The sequence below is a fragment of the Oncorhynchus mykiss genome, unplaced genomic scaffold (genome assembly GCF_057628025.1).
Source record: "Oncorhynchus mykiss isolate SJ-2025 unplaced genomic scaffold, ASM5762802v1 scaffold93, whole genome shotgun sequence".
NCBI classification, from domain to species: Eukaryota; Metazoa; Chordata; class Actinopteri; order Salmoniformes; family Salmonidae; genus Oncorhynchus; species Oncorhynchus mykiss.
In genome coordinates, this window is record NW_028322092.1 from 1,828,054 (window position 1) to 1,848,427 (window position 20,374).

General features: G+C 42.2%; 1 protein-coding gene across 3 annotated transcripts in view; it reads right to left on the bottom strand.

The window, feature by feature from the left end:
* LOC149970165 (NIPA-like protein 2) overlaps positions 1-20,146 on the bottom strand; it is a 54,452-nt gene extending 34,306 nt beyond the window's left edge. For 2 of the 3 annotated variants that reach the window (XR_016493775.1, XM_090228569.1), the window contains exon 1: positions 19,691-20,036. Coding sequence is in view for 2 of the 3 variants with exons in the window: in XM_090228569.1 (XP_090084695.1) it covers positions 19,691-19,807 (117 nt within the window). In the remaining variant the exon portion in view is untranslated. Of the gene's footprint in view, positions 1-16,240; positions 16,665-19,690 lie in introns of all 3 variants that reach the window. The other variant, XM_090228567.1, reaches the window with a different exon arrangement.
* Positions 20,147-20,374: the final 228 nt, after the last annotated feature.

Genomic DNA, 20,374 nt, shown 5'->3' on the forward strand with positions numbered 1-20,374 from the left:
TGTTATGAAGGAGAATAAAGGAGAATAATATTGTCATGAAGGAGAATAAAGGAGAATAATATTGTCATGAAGGAGAATAAAGGAGAATAATATTGTTATGAAGGAGAACAAAGGAGAATAATATTGTTATGAAGGAGAATAAAGGAGAATAATATTGTTATGAAAGAGAATAAAGGAGAATAATATTGTTATGAAGGAGAATAAAGGAGAATAATATTGTCATGAAGGAGAATAAAGGAGAATAATATTGTTATGAAGGAGAATAATATTGTCATGAAGGAGAATAAAGGAGAATAATATTGTTATAAAGGAGAATAAAGGAGAATAATATTGTTATAAAGGAGAATAAAGGAGAATAATATTGTTATGAAGGAGAATAAAGGAGAATAATATTGTTATGAAGGAGAATGAAGGAGAATAATATTGTTACGAAGGAGAATAATATTGTCATGAAGGAGAATAAAGGAGAATAATATTGTTATGAAAGAGAATAAAGGAGAATAATATTGTTATGAAGGAGAATAAAGGAGAATAATATTGTCATGAAGGAGAATAAAGGAGAATAATATTGTTATGAAGGAGAATAATATTGTCATGAAGGAGAATAAAGGAGAATAATATTGTTATAAAGGAGAATAAAGGAGAATAATATTGTTATGAAGGAGAATAAAGGAGAATAATATTGTTATGAAGGAGAATAAAGGAGAATAATATTGTTACGAAGGAGAATAATATTGTCATGAAGGAGAATAAAGGAGAATAATATTGTCATGAAGGAGAATAAAGGAGAATATTATTGTTATGAAGGAGAATAAAGGAGAATAATATTGTCATGAAGGAGAATAATATTGTCATGAAGGAGAATAATATTGTTATGAAGGAGAATAAAGGAGAATAATATTGTCATGAAGGAGAATAAAGGAGAATAATATTGTTATGAAGGAGAATAATATTGTCATGAAGGAGAATAAAGGAGAATAATATTGTTATGAAGGAGAATAAAGGAGAATAATATTGTTATGAAGGAGAATAATATTGTCATGAAGGAGAATAATATTGTCATGAAGGAGAATAATATTGTTATGAAGGAGAATAAAGGAGAATAATATTGTTATGAAGGAGAATAAAGGAGAATAATATTGTCATGAAGGAGAATAAAGGAGAATATTATTGTTATGAAGGAGAATAAAGGAGAATAATATTGTTACGAAGGAGAATAATATTGTCATGAAGGAGAATAAAGGAGAATAATATTGTCATGAAGGAGAATAAAGGAGAATAATATTGTTATGAAGGAGAATAAAGGAGAATAATATTGTTATGAAGGAGAATAATATTGTTATGAAGGAGAATAATATTGTTATGAAGGAGAATAAAGGAGAATAATATTGTTATGAAGGAGAATAATATTGTCATGAAGGAGAATAAAGGAGAATAATATTGTTATGAAGGAGAATAATATTGTCATGAAGGAGAATAATATTGTTATGAAGGAGAATAATATTGTCATGAAGGAGAATAATATTGTCATGAAGGAGAATAAAGGAGAATAATATTGTTATGAAGGAGAATAATATTGTTATGAAGGAGAATAAAGGAGAATAATATTGTCATGAAGGAGAATAAAGGAGAATAATATTGTCATGAAGGAGAATAAAGGAGAATATTATTGTTATGAAGGAGAATAAAGGAGAATAATATTGTTATGAAGGAGAATAATATTGTCATGAAGGAGAATAAAGGAGAATAATATTGTTATGAAGGAGAATAAAGGAGAATAATATTGTCATGAAGGAGAATAAAGGAGAATAATATTGTTATGAAGGAGAATAAAGGAGAATAATATTGTTATGAAGGAGAATAATATTGTCATGAAGGAGAATAAAGGAGAATAATATTGTTATGAAGGAGAATAAAGGAGAATAATATTGTCATGAAGGAGAATAATATTGTCATGAAGGAGAATAATATTGTTATGAAGGAGAATAATATTGTCATGAAGGAGAATAATATTGTTATGAAGGAGAATAAAGGAGAATAATATTGTCATGAAGGAGAATAAAGGAGAATAATATTGTTATGAAGGAGAATAATATTGTCATGAAGGAGAATAAAGGAGAATAATATTGTTATGAAGGAGAATAAAGGAGAATAATATTGTTATGAAGGAGAATAATATTGTCATGAAGGAGAATAATATTGTCATGAAGGAGAATAAAGGAGAATAATATTGTTATGAAGGAGAATAAAGGAGAATAATATTGTTACGAAGGAGAATAATATTGTCATGAAGGAGAATAAAGGAGAATAATATTGTCATGAAGGAGAATAAAGGAGAATATTATTGTTATGAAGGAGAATAATATTGTCATGAAGGAGAATAAAGGAGAATAATATTGTTACGAAGGAGAATAAAGGAGAATAATATTGTTATGAAGGAGAATAAAGGAGAATAATATTGTTACGAAGGAGAATAATATTGTCATGAAGGAGAATAAAGGAGAATAATATTGTCATGAAGGAGAATAAAGGAGAATAATATTGTTATGAAGGAGAATAAAGGAGAATAATATTGTTATGAAGGAGAATAATATTGTTATGAAGGAGAATAATATTGTTATGAAGGAGAATAAAGGAGAATAATATTGTTATGAAGGAGAATAATATTGTCATGAAGGAGAATAAAGGAGAATAATATTGTTATGAAGGAGAATAATATTGTCATGAAGGAGAATAATATTGTTATGAAGGAGAATAATATTGTCATGAAGGAGAATAATATTGTCATGAAGGAGAATAAAGGAGAATAATATTGTTATGAAGGAGAATAATATTGTTATGAAGGAGAATAAAGGAGAATAATATTGTCATGAAGGAGAATAAAGGAGAATAATATTGTCATGAAGGAGAATAAAGGAGAATATTATTGTTATGAAGGAGAATAAAGGAGAATAATATTGTTATGAAGGAGAATAATATTGTCATGAAGGAGAATAAAGGAGAATAATATTGTTATGAAGGAGAATAAAGGAGAATAATATTGTCATGAAGGAGAATAAAGGAGAATAATATTGTTATGAAGGAGAATAAAGGAGAATAATATTGTTATGAAGGAGAATAATATTGTCATGAAGGAGAATAAAGGAGAATAATATTGTTATGAAGGAGAATAAAGGAGAATAATATTGTCATGAAGGAGAATAATATTGTCATGAAGGAGAATAATATTGTTATGAAGGAGAATAATATTGTCATGAAGGAGAATAATATTGTTATGAAGGAGAATAAAGGAGAATAATATTGTCATGAAGGAGAATAAAGGAGAATAATATTGTTATGAAGGAGAATGGAAATGAAAACTATCAGTCAACGGAGGGAAAAGTCTAGATGTTCATGAAATGTAATCTCAAGATGACGGACGAACAGGGGGAAACAATTGATTTTCAAAAAAGGGTTTCACCGTTTCAGTGGAAGAGGGAAGGCCCCGTTCGATCGTAGCTGTGAGTGATAACTACCTCCTGCTGAACTAGTCCCCGAAAACAAATTAGCACTGCGTTACACAGTACAATTATGGATTAATTTGTTTTTCACAGAATTCATTTATTGCATGGAAATATTTTTTACATTGTTTTTATTCATGCAGTATGGTACTGTGGACTTCTGGGTAATCCAGAATGGGTATGATGATCTTATCCTTGTTCTATTTATATATATATATATATATATATGGAACTTAGATAAAAGATGGAGTTGAATGTGTCTTTCTGCCCATAATTTCATTTTAAAGTCCTCAAATATTTGTTATTTTGCCATCATTCTTTATATCATTGATCTCAGCTTCATAATATAGTTTCTTCTTTTTGTTGAGTTTAGTTACATTTCTCATTTCGCAGGAAGTCAGACAGACTTATTAGCCACTTCCTTTTGCCCCCGTCTCTTTCAACCAATACAGTTTCTTCATTTCCTCATCGATCCATGGAGCCTTAACAGTTCTGAGAGTCAGTTTCTTCATCGATCCACAGAGCCTTAACAGTTCTGACAGTCAGTTTCTTCATCGATCCATGGAGCCTTAACAGTTCTGACAGTCAGTTTCCTCATCGATCCACAGAGCCTTAACAGTTCTAACAGTCAGTTTCTTCATTTCCTTATCGATCCATGGAGCCTTAACAGTAAAGAACAGTCAGTTTCTTCATCGATCCACGGAGCCTTAACAGTTCTAACAGTCAGTTTCCTCATCGATCCACGGAGCCTTAACAGTTCTAACAGTCAGTTTCTTCATCGATCCATGGAGCCTTAACAGTTCTAACAGTCAGTTTCTTCATTTCCTCATCGATCCACAGAGCCTTAACAGTTCTAACAGTCAGTTTCCTCATCGATCCACAGAGCCTTAACAGTTCTAACAGTCAGTTTCCTCATCGATCCATGGAGCCTTAACAGTTCTGACAGTCAGTTTCTTCATCGATCCATGGAGCCTTAACAGTTCTGACAGTCAGTTTCCTCATTTCCTCATCGATCCACGGAGCCTTAACAGTTCTAACAGTCAGTTTCTTCATTTCCTCATCGATCCACGGAGCCTTAACAGTTCTAACAGTCAGTTTCCTCATCGATCCATGGAGCCTTAACAGTTCTAACAGTCAGTTTCCTCATCGATCCATGGAGCCTTAACAGTTCTAACAGTCAGTTTCTTCATTTCCTCATCGATCCACGGAGCCTTAACAGTTCTAACAGTCAGTTTCCTCATCGATCCACGGAGCCTTAACAGTTCTAACAGTCAGTTTCCTCATCGATCCACAGAGCCTTAACAGTTCTAACAGTCAGTTTCTTCATTTCCTCATCGATCCATGGAGCCTTAACAGTTCTAACAGTCAGTTTCTTCATTTCCTCATCGATCCACGGAGCCTTAACAGTTCTAACAGTCAGTTTCCTCATCGATCCACGGAGCCTTAACAGTTCTGACAGTCAGTTTCCTCATCGATCCACGGAGCCTTAACAGTTCTGACAGTCAGTTTCCTCATCGATCCATGGAGCCTTAACAGTTCTAACAGTCAGTTTCCTCATCGATCCATGGAGCCTTAACAGTTCTGAGAGTCAGTTTCCTCATCGATCCATGGAGCCTTAACAGTTCTAACAGTCAGTTTCTTCATTTCCTCATCGATCCATGGAGCCTTAACAGTTCTGAGAGTCAGTTTCTTCATCGATCCACGGAGCCTTAACAGTTCTAACAGTCAGTTTCCTCATCGATCCATGGAGCCTTAACAGTTCTAACAGTCAGTTTCCTCATCGATCCATGGAGCCTTAACAGTTCTGACAGTCAGTTTCCTCATCGATCCATGGAGCCTTAACAGTTCTGAGAGTCAGTTTCTTCATCGATCCACGGAGCCTTAACAGTTCTAACAGTCAGTTTCCTCATCGATCCATGGAGCCTTAACAGTTCTGAGAGTCAGTTTCTTCATCGATCCACGGAGCCTTAACAGTTCTGACAGTCAGTTTCCTCATCGATCCACGGAGCCTTAACAGTTCTAACAGTCAGTTTCTTCATTTCCTCATCGATCCATGGAGCCTTAACAGTTCTAACAGTCAGTTCCCTCATCGATCCACGGAGCCTTAACAGTTCTAACAGTCAGTTTCCTCATCGATCCATGGAGCCTTAACAGTTCTGACAGTCAGTTTCCTCATCGATCCACGGAGCCTTAACAGTTCTGACAGTCAGTTTCCTCATCGATCCATGGAGCCTTAACAGTTCTAACAGTCAGTTTCTTCATTTCCTCATCGATCCATGGAGCCTTAACAGTTCTGAGAGTCAGTTTCTTCATCGATCCACGGAGCCTTAACAGTTCTGAGAGTCAGTTTCCTCATCGATCCACGGAGCCTTAACAGTTCTAACAGTCAGTTTCCTCATCGATCCACGGAGCCTTAACAGTTCTAACAGTCAGTTTCCTCATCGATCCACGGAGCCTTAACAGTTCTGAGAGTCAGTTTCTTCATCGATCCATGGAGCCTTAACAGTTCTAACAGTCAGTTTCCTCATCGATCCACGGAGCCTTAACAGTTCTAACAGTCAGTTTCCTCATCGATCCATGGAGCCTTAACAGTTCTAACAGTCAGTTTCTTCATTTCCTCATCGATCCATGGAGCCTTAACAGTTCTGAGAGTCAGTTTCTTCATCGATCCACGGAGCCTTAACAGTTCTAACAGTCAGTTTCCTCATCGATCCACGGAGCCTTAACAGTTCTGAGAGTCAGTTTCCTCATCGATCCACGGAGCCTTAACAGTTCTAACAGTCAGTTTCCTCATCGATCCATGGAGCCTTAACAGTTCTGACAGTCAGTTTCCTCATCGATCCACGGAGCCTTAACAGTTCTAACAGTCAGTTTCCTCATTTCCTCATCGATCCACGGAGCCTTAACAGTTCTAACAGTCAGTTTCCTCATCGATCCACGGAGCCTTAACAGTTCTGAGAGTCAGTTTCCTCATCGATCCACGGAGCCTTAACAGTTCTAACAGTCAGTTTCCTCATCGATCCATGGAGCCTTAACAGTTCTGACAGTCAGTTTCCTCATCGATCCACGGAGCCTTAAAAGTTCTAACAGTCAGTTTATTCATTTCCTCATCGATCCATGGAGCCTTAACAGTTCTGAGAGTCAGTTTCCTCATTTCCTCATCGATCCATGGAGCCTTAACAGTTCTAACAGTCAGTTTCCTCATCGATCCACGGAGCCTTAACAGTTCTAACAGTCAGTTTCCTCATTGATCCACGGAGCCTTAACAGTTCTGAGAGTCAGTTTCTTCATCGATCCATGGAGCCTTAACAGTTCTAACAGTCAGTTTCCTCATCGATCCACGGAGCCTTAACAGTTCTAACAGTCAGTTTCTTCATCGATCCACGGAGCCTTAACAGTTCTAACAGTCAGTTTCTTCATTTCCTCATCGATCCACGGAGCCTTTAACAGTTCTGACAGTCAGTTTCATGTTTATCAATAATTTGAAGAAGCAATTTCATAAATTCATCAAGTGCTGCATCTGCATGCTCCTTATAAATCATATCAGACCAACAAATAACATCCACATAAGAGTCACAGCCATATCTTGTATACTATTTTAGGCCCAGCTGTTGGAGCTTTGTCTTTCCTGTATATAGCCACTATATTGTGATCACTGCATCCAATGGGTACTGATACAGCTTTAGAACAGAGTTCTATAGTATTAGTACAAATGTGATCGATACATGTGGATGATCTTGTTCCTGTAGTGTTTGTAAACATCCTGGTAGGTTGATTAATAACCTGAACCAGATTACAGGCACTGGTTGCAGTGAGAAGCTTCCTCTTGAGCGGACAGCTTGATGAAAACCAGTCGATATTCAGGTCCCCAAGAAAGTAGACCTCTCTGTTTACGTCACATACATTATCAAGCATTTCACACATTATTTAGATACTGACTGTTAGCACTTGGTGGCCTACAGCAACACCTCACAATAAAAGGCTTTAGATCTGCCAAGTGAACCTGCAACCACAACACTTCAATAACACTGGACATAAGATCTTCTCTAAGCATTACAGGGAATATGGCTCTGAATATATACAGCAACACCTCACCCATAAGCATTCCTGTCTCTTCTATAGATGTTATATCCTTGTATGTATCATCAAATTAACTATCTAAGTGAGTCTAAGAAATGACTAATGTATTAATGTTATTTGTCGTAGGGAGAGTGGACAATGAGCCTGTCGTAAGGAGGGTGGACAATGAGCCTGTCGTAGGGAGGGTGGCCAATGAGCCTGTCGTAGGGAGGGTGGCCAATGAGCCTGTCGTAGGGAGGGTGGCCAATGAGCCTGTCGTAGGGAGGGTGGCCAATGAGCCTGTCGTAGGGAGGGTGGCCAATGAGCCTGTCGTAGGGAGGGTGGCCAATGAGCCTGTCGTAGGGAGGGTGGACAATGAGCCTGTCGTAAGGAGGGTGGACAATGAGCCTGTCGTAGGGAGGGTGGCCAATGAGCCTGTCGTAGGGAGGGTGGCCAATGAGCCTGTCGTAGGGAGGGTGGACAATGAGCCTGTCGTAGGGAGGGTGGCCAATGAGCCTGTCGTAGGGAGGGTGGCCAATGAGCCTGTCGTAGGGAGGGTGGCCAATGAGCCTGTCGTAGGGAGGGTGGCCAATGAGCCTGTCGTAAGGAGGGTGGCCAATGAGCCTGTCGTAGGGAGGGTGGCCAATGAGCCTGTCGTAGGGAGGGTGGCCAATGAGCCTGTCGTAGGGAGGGTGGCCAATGAGCCTGTCGTAGGGAGGGTGGCCAATGAGCCTGTCGTAGGGAGGGTGGCCAATGAGCCTGTCGTAGGGAGGGTGGCCAATGAGCCTGTCGTAGGGAGGGTGGCCAATGAGCCTGTCGTAGGGAGGGTGGCCAATGAGCCTGTCGTAGGGAGGGTGGCCAATGAGCCTGTCGTAAGGAGGGTGGCCAATGAGCCTGTCGTAAGGAGGGTGGACAATGAGCCTGTCGTAAGGAGGGTGGACAATGAGCCTGTCGTAGGGAGGGTGGCCAATGAGCCTGTCGTAAGGAGGGTGGACAATGAGCCTGTCGTAGGGAGGGTGGCCAATGAGCCTGTCATAGCGAATGTAAGCAATGTCCCTACGTGCTCTGGCAGCTTTCATGGCTGGGAAAAATGATTTCCTCTTCTGGCAGACGGCTTCAGGGGAAGATATACGTTCCTCTTAAGTTCTCTTCTTTCCAGAAGAAGACTTACTTTTGTCCTTGAACCTGAGGAACTTGACTACTATCGGCCTGGGCATCTCACCTTGGCCGGTGGTGGGTTTTCCAGTCCTGTGGGCGTGGTCCACCTCAATTTTCCTGATGTCCATCTCCAAAATAATTTCCCTCACTTTGTCATCAGACTCCGTCCAGGTCTCGTGGAGATTCTGCAATTCCGTCCACAACCATGGTTGTTCCACCTTGATTGTCCCTCGAGATAATCTGATTTCTCCGTCATTGTTGTCATGGATTCACACACCGAACTGATGTCCTCTCTCACGGACTTACAGACTGCATTCAACTTGCCCGTTCTCTTGTTTAAACTCGTCGAGCTGACCCTGGGAGAACTGCAAACTGTTCTTCAGTTCCAGGTCCTCTCTGATCGGGTCGTCCATTCTTTTATTAGTTGAGTTAGTTATTATTATTATTATTATTATTATTATTATTATTATTAATTAGTTGACGCCACCAGCATTTGGACAAAACACTTGAAGCTACAATATGTTGTTGTTGTTGTTGTTGTTGTTGTTGTAACAACTGCTTGTGCAACTCTTTTTGTTCGTTTAACAGATGCTTCACCTCAAACTCCCGTCGGCTTTGGTGTTTGTGTCACGTCTACTCCTGCTCCTCCCCTTCGGGCGTTCGAGGTCGCCGGGTTTACGAACCACCGGTCCTGCGCTTCATCATTACGCACCGACCATCGGAACCTGGAGTACATACGGACAGAAAAGGAGGCTGAATCCGCGCCAAGCAAAGTGGGCCCTTTACTTCACAAGATTCTCCCAGGTTAAAAAAAAAACACCAAAGCCGATGCCTTGTCACGTCTCTACGATTCGGGAGAGGGTCCTGCCCAGAATGCACCTGTAATCCCTTCCTCTCGAGTTGTAGCCCCTGTGGTCTGGGACGTAGATGTGGACGTTCGCCAGGCTCTGGAGAGGGAGCCCGCACCCACTAACTGTCCTCCTGAAGGTGTCTACGTTCCCACAGGGATTAGGGATCATCTACTGACCTGGGCGCAGACAGACTGTCATCACTGGACAGTCAGGTATTTCTCACACTACCCAATCTATCTCTGAGAAGTATTGGTGGCCTACCTTGGCGCAGCACGTTAGTCGCTACGTCAACTCCTGATCAAAACAAATCCTCACGGAAACTCCTTCACCTTCCCATTACGGCCTTCCGGAGAACATAGTCTCTGACCATGGCCCCCAATTCACATTACGGGTGTGGAAAGCCTTTAAGGAGAAGCTCAGGGTCACGGTCAGCCTCACTTCCAGGTACCGGCCTCAGTCCAACGGGCAGATGGAGAGGATGAACCAGGAACAGGGGAGGTTCCCAAGGAGTCACTGTCAGGACCGGCAGGGAGAGTGGGCCCGATTCCTTCCATGGGTGGAGTACGCCAGTGAAAGGGAGGACAGTAGCAGGAGACCCAACTGTGGTTTGTGACTACTATCATTTCCCAATTCAATTGCAGTAATTCCGTGACAGATTTTTGGCTAATTCTGTTACCGATTCGCAACAGAATTACAAGTTTTAAATCTCTTATTAATTCATAAACAAGTTTGATATCAGTAAAAGCACAAACAAATAGATAGCTTTACCTTTACTTGTTAGTTCTGTGAACATTCATGATCCTCCCTCTTCACGAGGCAGAGAAATTAGAACATATCTGAAAGGATTTCTGGTAATGGAATTATAAGGCATAAAAGCAATGTTTCTTAAACGTACAGGAGGCAAATCATTTCTCCAAAACGATACTGAACAAAAGTATAAAAAATGCTGAAATAAAAGATTTTTAAAAAGTCTCTGAAATTGTGAAACAATTTGTTTACATCCCTGTTAAGCCCATAAACCACCTCCAGTGTCAACCGGCCTCACAACCGCAAACCGGGTGTATGGCGTTGTGTGGTCGAGTGGTTTACTGATGTCAACATTGTGAACAGAGTGCCCCATTGTGGAGTTATGGTATGGCCAGGCATAAACTACAGACAACTAACAACTGTATTTTATCTATGGTCATTTGAAAGCACAGAGATACCGTGACGAGATCCCGAGGACCCATTGTCGTGCCATTCATCCGCCGCCATCACCTCATGTTTCAGCATGATAATGCACAGCCCCATGTCGGAAGGATCTGTACACTTCCTGGAAGCTGACATTTTTTCCCCAGTTCTTCCATGGTCTGCATTCTCACTAGACGTGTCACCCCATTGAAGAGGAGTGGGGACAACATTCCACAGGCCACAATCAACAGCCTGATCAACTCTATGTGAAGGAGATGTGTCACGCTGCATTAGGCAAATGGTGGTGACACCAGATACTGACTGGTTTTCTGATCCACACCAGATACTGACTGGTGTTCTGATCCACACCAGATACGGACTGGTGTTCTGATCCACACCAGATACTGACTGGTGTTCTGATCCACACCAGATACTGACTGGTTTTCTGATCCACACCAGATACTGACTGGTTTTCTGATCCACACCAGATACTGACTGGTTTTCTGATCCACACCAGATACTGACTGGTTTTCTGATCCACACCAGATACTGACTGGTTTTCTGATCCACACCAGATACTGACTGGTTTTCTGATCCACACCAGATACTGACTGGTTTTCTGATCCACACCAGATACTGACTGGTTTTCTGATCCACACCAGATACTGACTGGTTTTCTGATCCACACCAGATACTGACTGGTTTTCTGATCCACACCAGATACTGACTGGTTTTCTGATCCACACCAGATACTGACTGGTTTTCTGATCCACACCAGATACTGACTGGTTTTCTGATCCACACCAGATACTGACTGGTTTTCTGATCCACACCAGATACTGACTGGTTTTCTGATCCACACCAGATACTGACTGGTTTTCTGATCCACACCAGATACTGACTGGTTTTCTGATCCACACCAGATACTGACTGGTTTTCTGATCCACACCAGATACTGACTGGTTTTCTGATCCACACCAGATACGGACTGGTTTTCTGATCCACACCAGATACGGACTGGTGTTCTGATCCACACCAGATACTGACTGGTTTTCTGATCCACACCAGATACGGACTGGTTTTCTGATCCACACCAGATACGGACTGGTTTTCTGATCCACACCAGATACGGACTGGTTTTCTGATCCACACCAGATACTGACTGGTTTTCTGATCCACACCAGATACTGACTGGTGTTCTGATCCACACCAGATACGGACTGGTTTTCTGATCCACACCAGATACGGACTGGTTTTCTGATCCACACCAGATACGGACTGGTTTTCTGATCCACACCAGATACTGACTGGTGTTCTGATCCACACCAGATACGGACTGGTTTTCTGATCCACACCAGATACGGACTGGTTTTCTGATCCACACCAGATACTGACTGGTTTTCTGATCCACACCAGATACGGACTGGTTTTCTGATCCACACCAGATACTGACTGGTTTTCTGATCCACACCAGATACTGACTGGTTTTCTGATCCACACCAGATACGGACTGGTTTTCTGATCCACACCAGATACGGACTGGTTTTCTGATCACACCAGATACTGACTGGTTTTCTGATCCACACCAGATACGGACTGGTTTTCTGATCCACACCAGATACTGACTGGTTTTCTGATCCACACCAGATACGGACTGGTTTTCTGATCACACCCCTACCTACCTTTGAAGGGATCTGTGACCAACAGATCTGTAATGTGATGTTAGATTAGAGCCTCATGAATTTATTTACATTGACTGATTTCTTTATTTGAACGGTAAAAATCAGTAAAATCTTTTGACATTGTTGTTTGCTTATATTTTTGTTCAAGTTTAAAATATGTAGATTTTTGTTGGCAGTTACTTCAATATTATTTAGTTTTAAATGTATTTCTAAAAATATTTTAGAAGACTTTTTATGTTGACCCCTTTCCCATCTTTTAGATTTTTTAGAATGGTTGAATATATATATGCCTTAATTCGTTTTAAAAAAAGATGTAAAAAATATAGACTCCTAGCTTTCATTTGACACCCAATTTAACACGTTTCTATGAACTTCACATGTTGGTTCTCATGGGTCCTTTTACATGGAATTGCACAGTAGTATTCATCAGCCCATTCACTCAGAGGGAACAGAGGTCTGGCTTCCTTGTAGCAGGAAGGGCAAACATAACAAAGGCCACAAGCAGGCTGGCACACTAGGGAGTGTCCTACTCGACAAACATGACCTAATTGGCCTGGCAGGTCCGTTCTGGTCAGGGTGCTTCTTACAGTAGACTGCCCAGTTGGAAGACGTTCCACTACTAAGACGAACATTTATATCCAACAACACACAGAGGTCTACTAAAATCTGCTAATCCATGGACTGTGGTGTACTGTATGTCCTGTACAGGAGGAGGTCATCTGATACTTGTAACTTGCATAATGAGGTCAATATTTTAGCAACAGATTACATGTAACAGCACATAACAATCATGATTTTGTTTCCCATTCAGATAGACTCTGCAGTTGTTTCAAAGACTCCCAAGAAGTTCCACCTTCCTTCCTGACTATTATGTCCCTAATATTCTACCCCGGAGTGATCTAACTCTGTCCCTAACATTCTACCCCAGAGTGTTCTAACTCTGTCCCTAACATTCTAGCCCAGAGTGTTCTAACTCTGTCCCTAACATTCTACCCCAGAGCATTCTCTATAGGGCCTAACATTCTACCCCAGCGTGTTCTCTATAGGGCCTAACATTCTACCCCAGAGTGTTCTCTATAGGGCCTAACATTCTACCCCAGAGTGTTCTCTATAGGGTCTAACATTCTACCCCAGAGTGTTCTCTATAGGGCCTAACATTCTACCCCAGAGTGTTCTCTATAGGGCCTAACATTCTACCCCAGAGTGTTCTCTATAGGGCCTACCATTCTACCCCAGAGTGTTCTCTATAGGGCCTAACATTCTACCCCAGAGTGTTCTAACTCTGTCCCTAACATTCTACCCCAGAGCGTTCTCTATAGGGCCTAACATTCTACCCCAGAGTGTTCTCTATAGGGCCTAACATTCTACCCCAGAGTGTTCTCTATAGGGCCTAACATTCTACCCCAGAGTGTTCTCTATAGGGCCTAACATTCTACCCCAGAGTGTTCTCTATAGGGTCTAACATTCTACCCCAGAGTGTTCTCTATAGGGCCTAACATTCTACCCCAGAGTGTTCTAACTCTGTCCCTAACATTGTAGCCCAGAGCGTTCTCTATAGGGCCTAACATTCTACCCCAGAGTGTTCTCTATAGGGCCTAACATTCTACCCCAGAGTGTTCTCTATAGGGCCTAACATTCTACCCCAGAGTGTTCTAACTCTGTCCCTAACATTCTACCCCAGAGTGTTCTCTATAGGGCCTAACATTCTACCCCAGAGTGTTCTCTATAGGGCCTAACATTCTACCCCAGAGTGTTCTCTATAGGGCCTAACATTCTACCCCAGAGTGTTCTAACTCTGTCCCTAACATTGTAGCCCAGAGCGTTCTCTATAGGGCCTAACATTCTACCCCAGAGTGTTCTCTATAGGGCCTAACATTCTATCCCAGAGTGTTCTCTATAGGGCCTAACATTCTACCCCAGAGTGTTCTCTATAGGGCCTAACAATCTACCCCAGAGTGTTCTCTATAGGGCCTAACATTCTAACCCAGAGTGTTCTAACTCTGTCCCTAACATTCTACCCCAGAGTGTTCTCTATAGGGCCTAACATTCTACCCCAGAGTGTTCTCTATAGGGCCTAACATTCTACCCCAGAGTGTTCTCTATAGGGCCTAACATTCTACCCCAGAGTGTTCTCTATAGGGCCTAACATTCTACCCCAGAGTGTTCTCTATAGGGCCTAACATTCTACCCCAGAGTGTTCTAACTCTGTCCCTAACTTTCTACCCCAGAGTGTTCTCTATAGGGCCTAACAATCTACCCCAGAGTGTTCTCTATAGGGCCTAACATTCTACCCCAGAGTGTTCTAACTCTGTCCCTAACATTCTACCCCAGAGTGTTCTCTATAGGGCCTAACATTCTACCCCAGAGTGTTCTCTATAGGGCCTAACATTCTACCCCAGAGTGTTCTCTATAGGGCCTAACATTCTACCCCAGAGTGTTCTCTATAGGGCCTAACATTCTTCCTGCATCTCCTTTCTCTGGGTCTGACCGGGTCTGAAGAAGCGACAGAACAGAAATCTCTCTCTGGGTCTGAAGAAGTGACAGAACAGAACTCTCTCTCTGGGTCTGAAGAGGTGACAGAACAGAACTCTCTCTCTGGGTCTGAAGAGGTGACAGAAGAGAACTCTCTCTCTGGGTCTGACTGGGTCTGAAGAGGTGACAGAACAGAACTCTCTCTCTGGGTCTGAGGAGGTGACAGAACAGAACTCTCTCTCTGGGTCTGAAGAGGTGACAGAACAGAACTCTCTCTCTGGGTCTGAAGAGGTGACAGAACAGAACTCTCTCTCTGGGTCTGAAGAGGTGACAGAAGAGAACTCTCTCTCTGGGTCTGAAGAGGTGACAGAACAGAACTCTCTCTCTGGGTCTGACCGGGTCTGAAGAGGTGACAGAACAGAACTCTCTCTCTGGGTCTGAGGAGGTGACAGAACAAAACTCTCTCTCTGGGTCTGAGGAGGTGACAGAACAGAACTCTCTCTCTGGGTCTGAGGAGGTGACAGAACAGAACTCTCTCTCTCTGGGTCTGAAGAGGTGACAGAACAGAATGAGACTGATGTTCTCCTCCCCCACTGTCTCCCTCTCTCTCTCGGTGTCCAGGGGGGCGGACAGCGTGTTTCTTTGTGCTACGTGACAATGGAGAACTGTGACGGGCTGGGGATGGAGGAGGGGGTAAAGAGATGGGCTGATCTGTGGCCTCTGACCTGGGGGGGGGGGGGGAGGAGGGAAGGGAGAGAGCAGGCTGGGGTATTGAGTTATCTCAGAGCTGCCAGCTGTTCAACCCTTATAGTACAGTAAACCCATTCTCCTGCAGAACAGTCTCTTCTCCTATTTCTACAGTATATGCCCCACTCCTCATCACTGCCCAGGCCCCGCTGACAACGTGGCTGACACAATTCACCTCGATCCTCATCTCTGCCCAGGCCCCGCTGACAACGTGGCTGACAAAATTCACCTCAGTCCTCATCTCTGCGCAGGCCCCCCTGACAACGTGGCTGACAGAATTCACCTCGATCCTCATCTCTGCGCAGGCCCCCCTGACAACGTGGCTGACAGAATTCACCTCAGTCCTCATCTCTGCCCAGGCCCCGCTGACAACGTGGCTGACAAAATTCACCTCAATCCTCATCTCTGCCCAGGCCCCCCTGACAACGTGGCTGACAGAATTCACCTCGATCCTCATCTCTGCGAAGGCCCCCCTGACAACGTGGCTGACATAATTCCCCTCAGTCCTCATCTCTGCCCAGGCCCTGACAACGTGGCTGACAGAATTCACCTCAGTCCTCATCTCTGCCCAGGCCCTGACAACGTGGCTGACAGAATTCACCTCAGTCCTCATCTCTGCCCAGGTCCCCCTGACAACGTGGCTGACAGAATTCACCTCAGTCCTCATCTCTGCCCAGGTCCCCCTGACAACGTGGCTGACAGAATTCACCTCAGTCCTCATCTCTGCCCAGGCCCTGACAACGTGGCTGACAGAATTCACCTCAGTCCTCATCTCTGCCCAGGTCCCCCTGACAACGTGGCTGACAGAATTCACCTCAGTCCTCATCTCTGCCCAGGTCCCCCTGACAACGTGGCTGACAGAATTCACCTCAGTCCTCATCTCTGCCCAGGTCCCCCTGACAACGTGGCTGACAGAATTCACCTCAGTCCTCATCTCTGCCCAGGTCCCCCTGACAACGTGGCTGACAGAATTCACCTCAGTCCTCATCTCTGCCCAAGCCCTGACAACGTGGGAGGAAGTGTATCTGTGTGCAGAGGAGGAAGTGTATCTGTGTGCAGAGGAGGAAGTGTATCTGTGTGCAGAGGAGGAAGTGTATCTGTGTGCAGAGGAGGAAGTGTATCTGTGTGCAGAGGAGGAAGTGTATCTGTGTGCAGAGGAGGAAGTGTATCTGTGTGCAGAGGAGGAAGTGTATCTGTGTGCAGAGGGGAGGAAGTGTATCTGTGTGCAGAGGGGAGGAAGTGTATCTGTGTGCAGAGGGGAGGAAGTGTATCTGTCTGCAGAGGGGAGGAAGTGTATCTGTCTGCAGAGGGGAGGAAGTGTATCTGCGTGCAGAGGGGGAAGTGTATCTGCGTGCAGAGGGGAGGAAGTGTATCTGCGTGCAGAGGGGAGGAAGTGTATCTGTGTGCAGAGGAGGAAGTGTATCTGTGTGCAGAGGAGGAAGTGTATCTGTGTGCAGAGGAGGAAGTGTATCTGTGTGCAGAGGAGGAAGTGTATCTGTGTGCAGAGGAGGAAGTGTATCTGTGTGCAGAGGAGGAAGTGTATCTGTGTGCAGAGGAGGAAGTGTATCTGTGTGCAGAGGAGGAAGTGTATCTGTGTGCAGAGGGGAAAGGAGGACAAGAGGCCGTCATGTACTCTGTAGGCTATACATGGTTTCAGAAGGAGCATGTAGAAATATCCTCTCTCGTGGACAGAGGCATGTAACATAGAATGATACGCACCATTTTAACTTAGGGTTTCCAAGACGACTGGAAATAAACCATGTCAATATAGTGATTAATTTATTCCAACCTCAGCCTTGAAAACAGGTACCACAGCGGCTTAGAGAACTCCTCACGGTCCAACAGAGAAAACCACACAAAGCACCAATAACTAAAACATGGTGGGGGGTTTTTTTGGTAACGGAGTTTCAAGCCGCAAGGCAATGTTTCTTAAACTTACAGAAGGCACAAAAATGTCTAAGTATTGATTTTAGTTGTCAGGAGTCTTCAACATGACTGTGTTGATGTACCCTGTACAGTAGATGTACCCTGTACAGTAGATGTTTCCTAAGGCAGGAGTCTTCAACATGGCTGTGTTGATGATGTACCTGTATAGTAGATGTTTCCTAAGGCAGGAGTCTTCAACATGGCTGTGTTGATGATGTACCTGTATAGTAGATGTTTCCTAAGGCAGGAGTCTTCAACATGACTGTGTTGATGTACCTGTATAGTAGATGTTTCCTAAGGCAGGAGTCTTCAACATGACTGTGTTGATGTACCTGTATAGTAGATGTTTCCTAAGGCAGGAGTCTTCAACATGACTGTGTTGATGTACCTGTATAGTAGATGTTTCCTAAGGCAGGAGTCTTCAACATGACTGTTTTGATGTACCTGTATAGTAGATGTTTCCTAAGGCAGGAGTCTTCAACATGACTGTGTTGATGTACCTGTATAGTAGATGTTTCCTAAGGCAGGAGTCTTCAACATGACTGTTTTGATGTACCTGTATAGTAGATGTTTCCTAAGGCAGGAGTCTTCAACATGACTGTGTTGATGTACCTGTATAGTAGATGTTTCCTAAGGCAGGAGTCTTCAACATGGCTGTGTTGATGATGTACCTGTATAGTAGATGTTTCCTAAGGCAGGAGTCTTCAACATGACTGTTTTGATGATGTTTCCTAAGTCAGGAGTCTTCAACATGACTGTTTTGATGATGTTTCCTAAGTCAGGAGTCTTCAACATGACTGTGTTGATGATGTAGCCTGTATAGTAGATGTTTCCTAAGACTCCTTTCCATCAGTTGGTCTAGAAATCAAAGCCTTTGCTTTATTTCTGAATTTTTAGGATAGAAAATGGGTGAAATATTTATTTATGCCTTAATTTCTCTAAAATATTAGACTGTTAGCTTTCATTTGACCCCCAATTTAAATATGCTTCTATCAACTTCACGTTGGTGCTCATGGGTCATTTTTAAAATGAACTAATTAAAATCTCCAAACGTCTTTTTGGTTTATTGCACTATATAAATGCTCCAGGGATTATTTCAGTTAGCATTTCTGTCATGTTTTTCTAGATTTACAACATAAAACAACATTTATACAGCAAACAGTATCCCTTAGGTTTAGTACAGACAACACTAAAATAGTTTAAGCACGTTGCAGAACAGTGATTCAGATATTTTTCCAGAATATAAAAGACAGAAAAATAACGCATCTTTAAGAGGCTTAGCCATCAGCGACGGAGTTGACAAGCCACTGATGGAGTTAACAGATAGTCTGACATGTTTTTTTTCCACTAGAAATTAAAAGTTAAAATGCAAACAAACATTTGTACAAATATGGACAATTATGAATAAGAAAATCGTCAATAAAAACAAAAAAGCTTTTTTTTTTCTCCATTCAAGTGGTATACAAAGTTGCATTTGAGTTTTTTTCTCAGTTGATTTATGACTAAAACCTAATGAAAATAAACACATTTGAACCAAAAATCATATCTTAATCTATCAGGTAGATGGAGTTGATAGTTTATGGTTGTGATCATGGTGATTTGAATATTGGTTGTAGAGAATTTACCAGAACATGAAGGTCCTTATGGTGTCGCTCACCTGATTCATTTAGGACTCCGACGTTAATGTCCAAATCTCTAACACACATGTTTTGTAGGAAATCACAGTTCTGAGAGAAATATTCTTCAAAGTCACCGAGAGGGATTTGCAAGAATCTTCACAAGATCATTTCCCAGTTAATATTCATTATTGACCTTTTTAGAATTGTACAACTTTCTTTTGAGAGTTCGGAATTGGGATCGTTTGTCCCAGACAAGGGCATATCCGGTCCCAGAGCGGACATGGAAATAATAATAATAATAATAATAATAATAATAATAATATTGAAAATATTAGGACAATTCCTAAAAATAAAAATAAATATTTCCCCTTAAAAAAATCGATAAATATGTTTAATCTCGAATAATAATACAAAATAATGTTTGTTTCAACTATAAGAAATAAAGTTTCCCTGCAGAACAAGGATTGTGCGGACGTTTAAGAGTCAGTGAGTTACTAGTTGCCTACCTTCAGCGGATTCTCCCGGATTTCAGTCAACGGAGACGGTTGAGATGAATTCTGTCCTGTTCTGTTAGAAAACACGCTGTCTAAAGTTGAGTTGTTCGCCATCTTTTCCTCTATCATAGCCTTTCCTTCCAACTAGGCTACTTCATCGCAACTCAAGATTCCCCTTTTCACATGTTTGTCCGGTTCCAGCCTTGACATCCCGTGAGTTTGAGTCTTTCCTGCCCGGTCAACCGGCAGAAGTGTCAGTCTGCTCGTCACCACGTCAGAACGAGTTAACGAGGCGGGGATGCAGCTGGAGAGCACAGCGTTCCCCGGATGTGACCAGTGGCAGACACTTGTCACTTGTACACAGAATACATGTCATCTAATCTTTTAGAATATAATAATAATATAATATTTTGGCGAACGAGAAGCAAACACTGGATTTTGGCGTGAAAGGCGGACATCCCACGCGTCACGCCGATAGGTGTTTCCCACTTGATGGGAATTGTAACGTGGCTCATATAGCGAGGATCGTTACAATATAATACAATGGACATCCAAAGAACGTTTTAGCGAGTTATGCTTCACGTTTATTTAATTAATAAATCAACCAAATCAACATAATCTACCATTATGCCACTGATTGCTATTGAACATCATAGCAGTCGCCATCTGGCGGACAATTAGAGAAACGTGAACAGA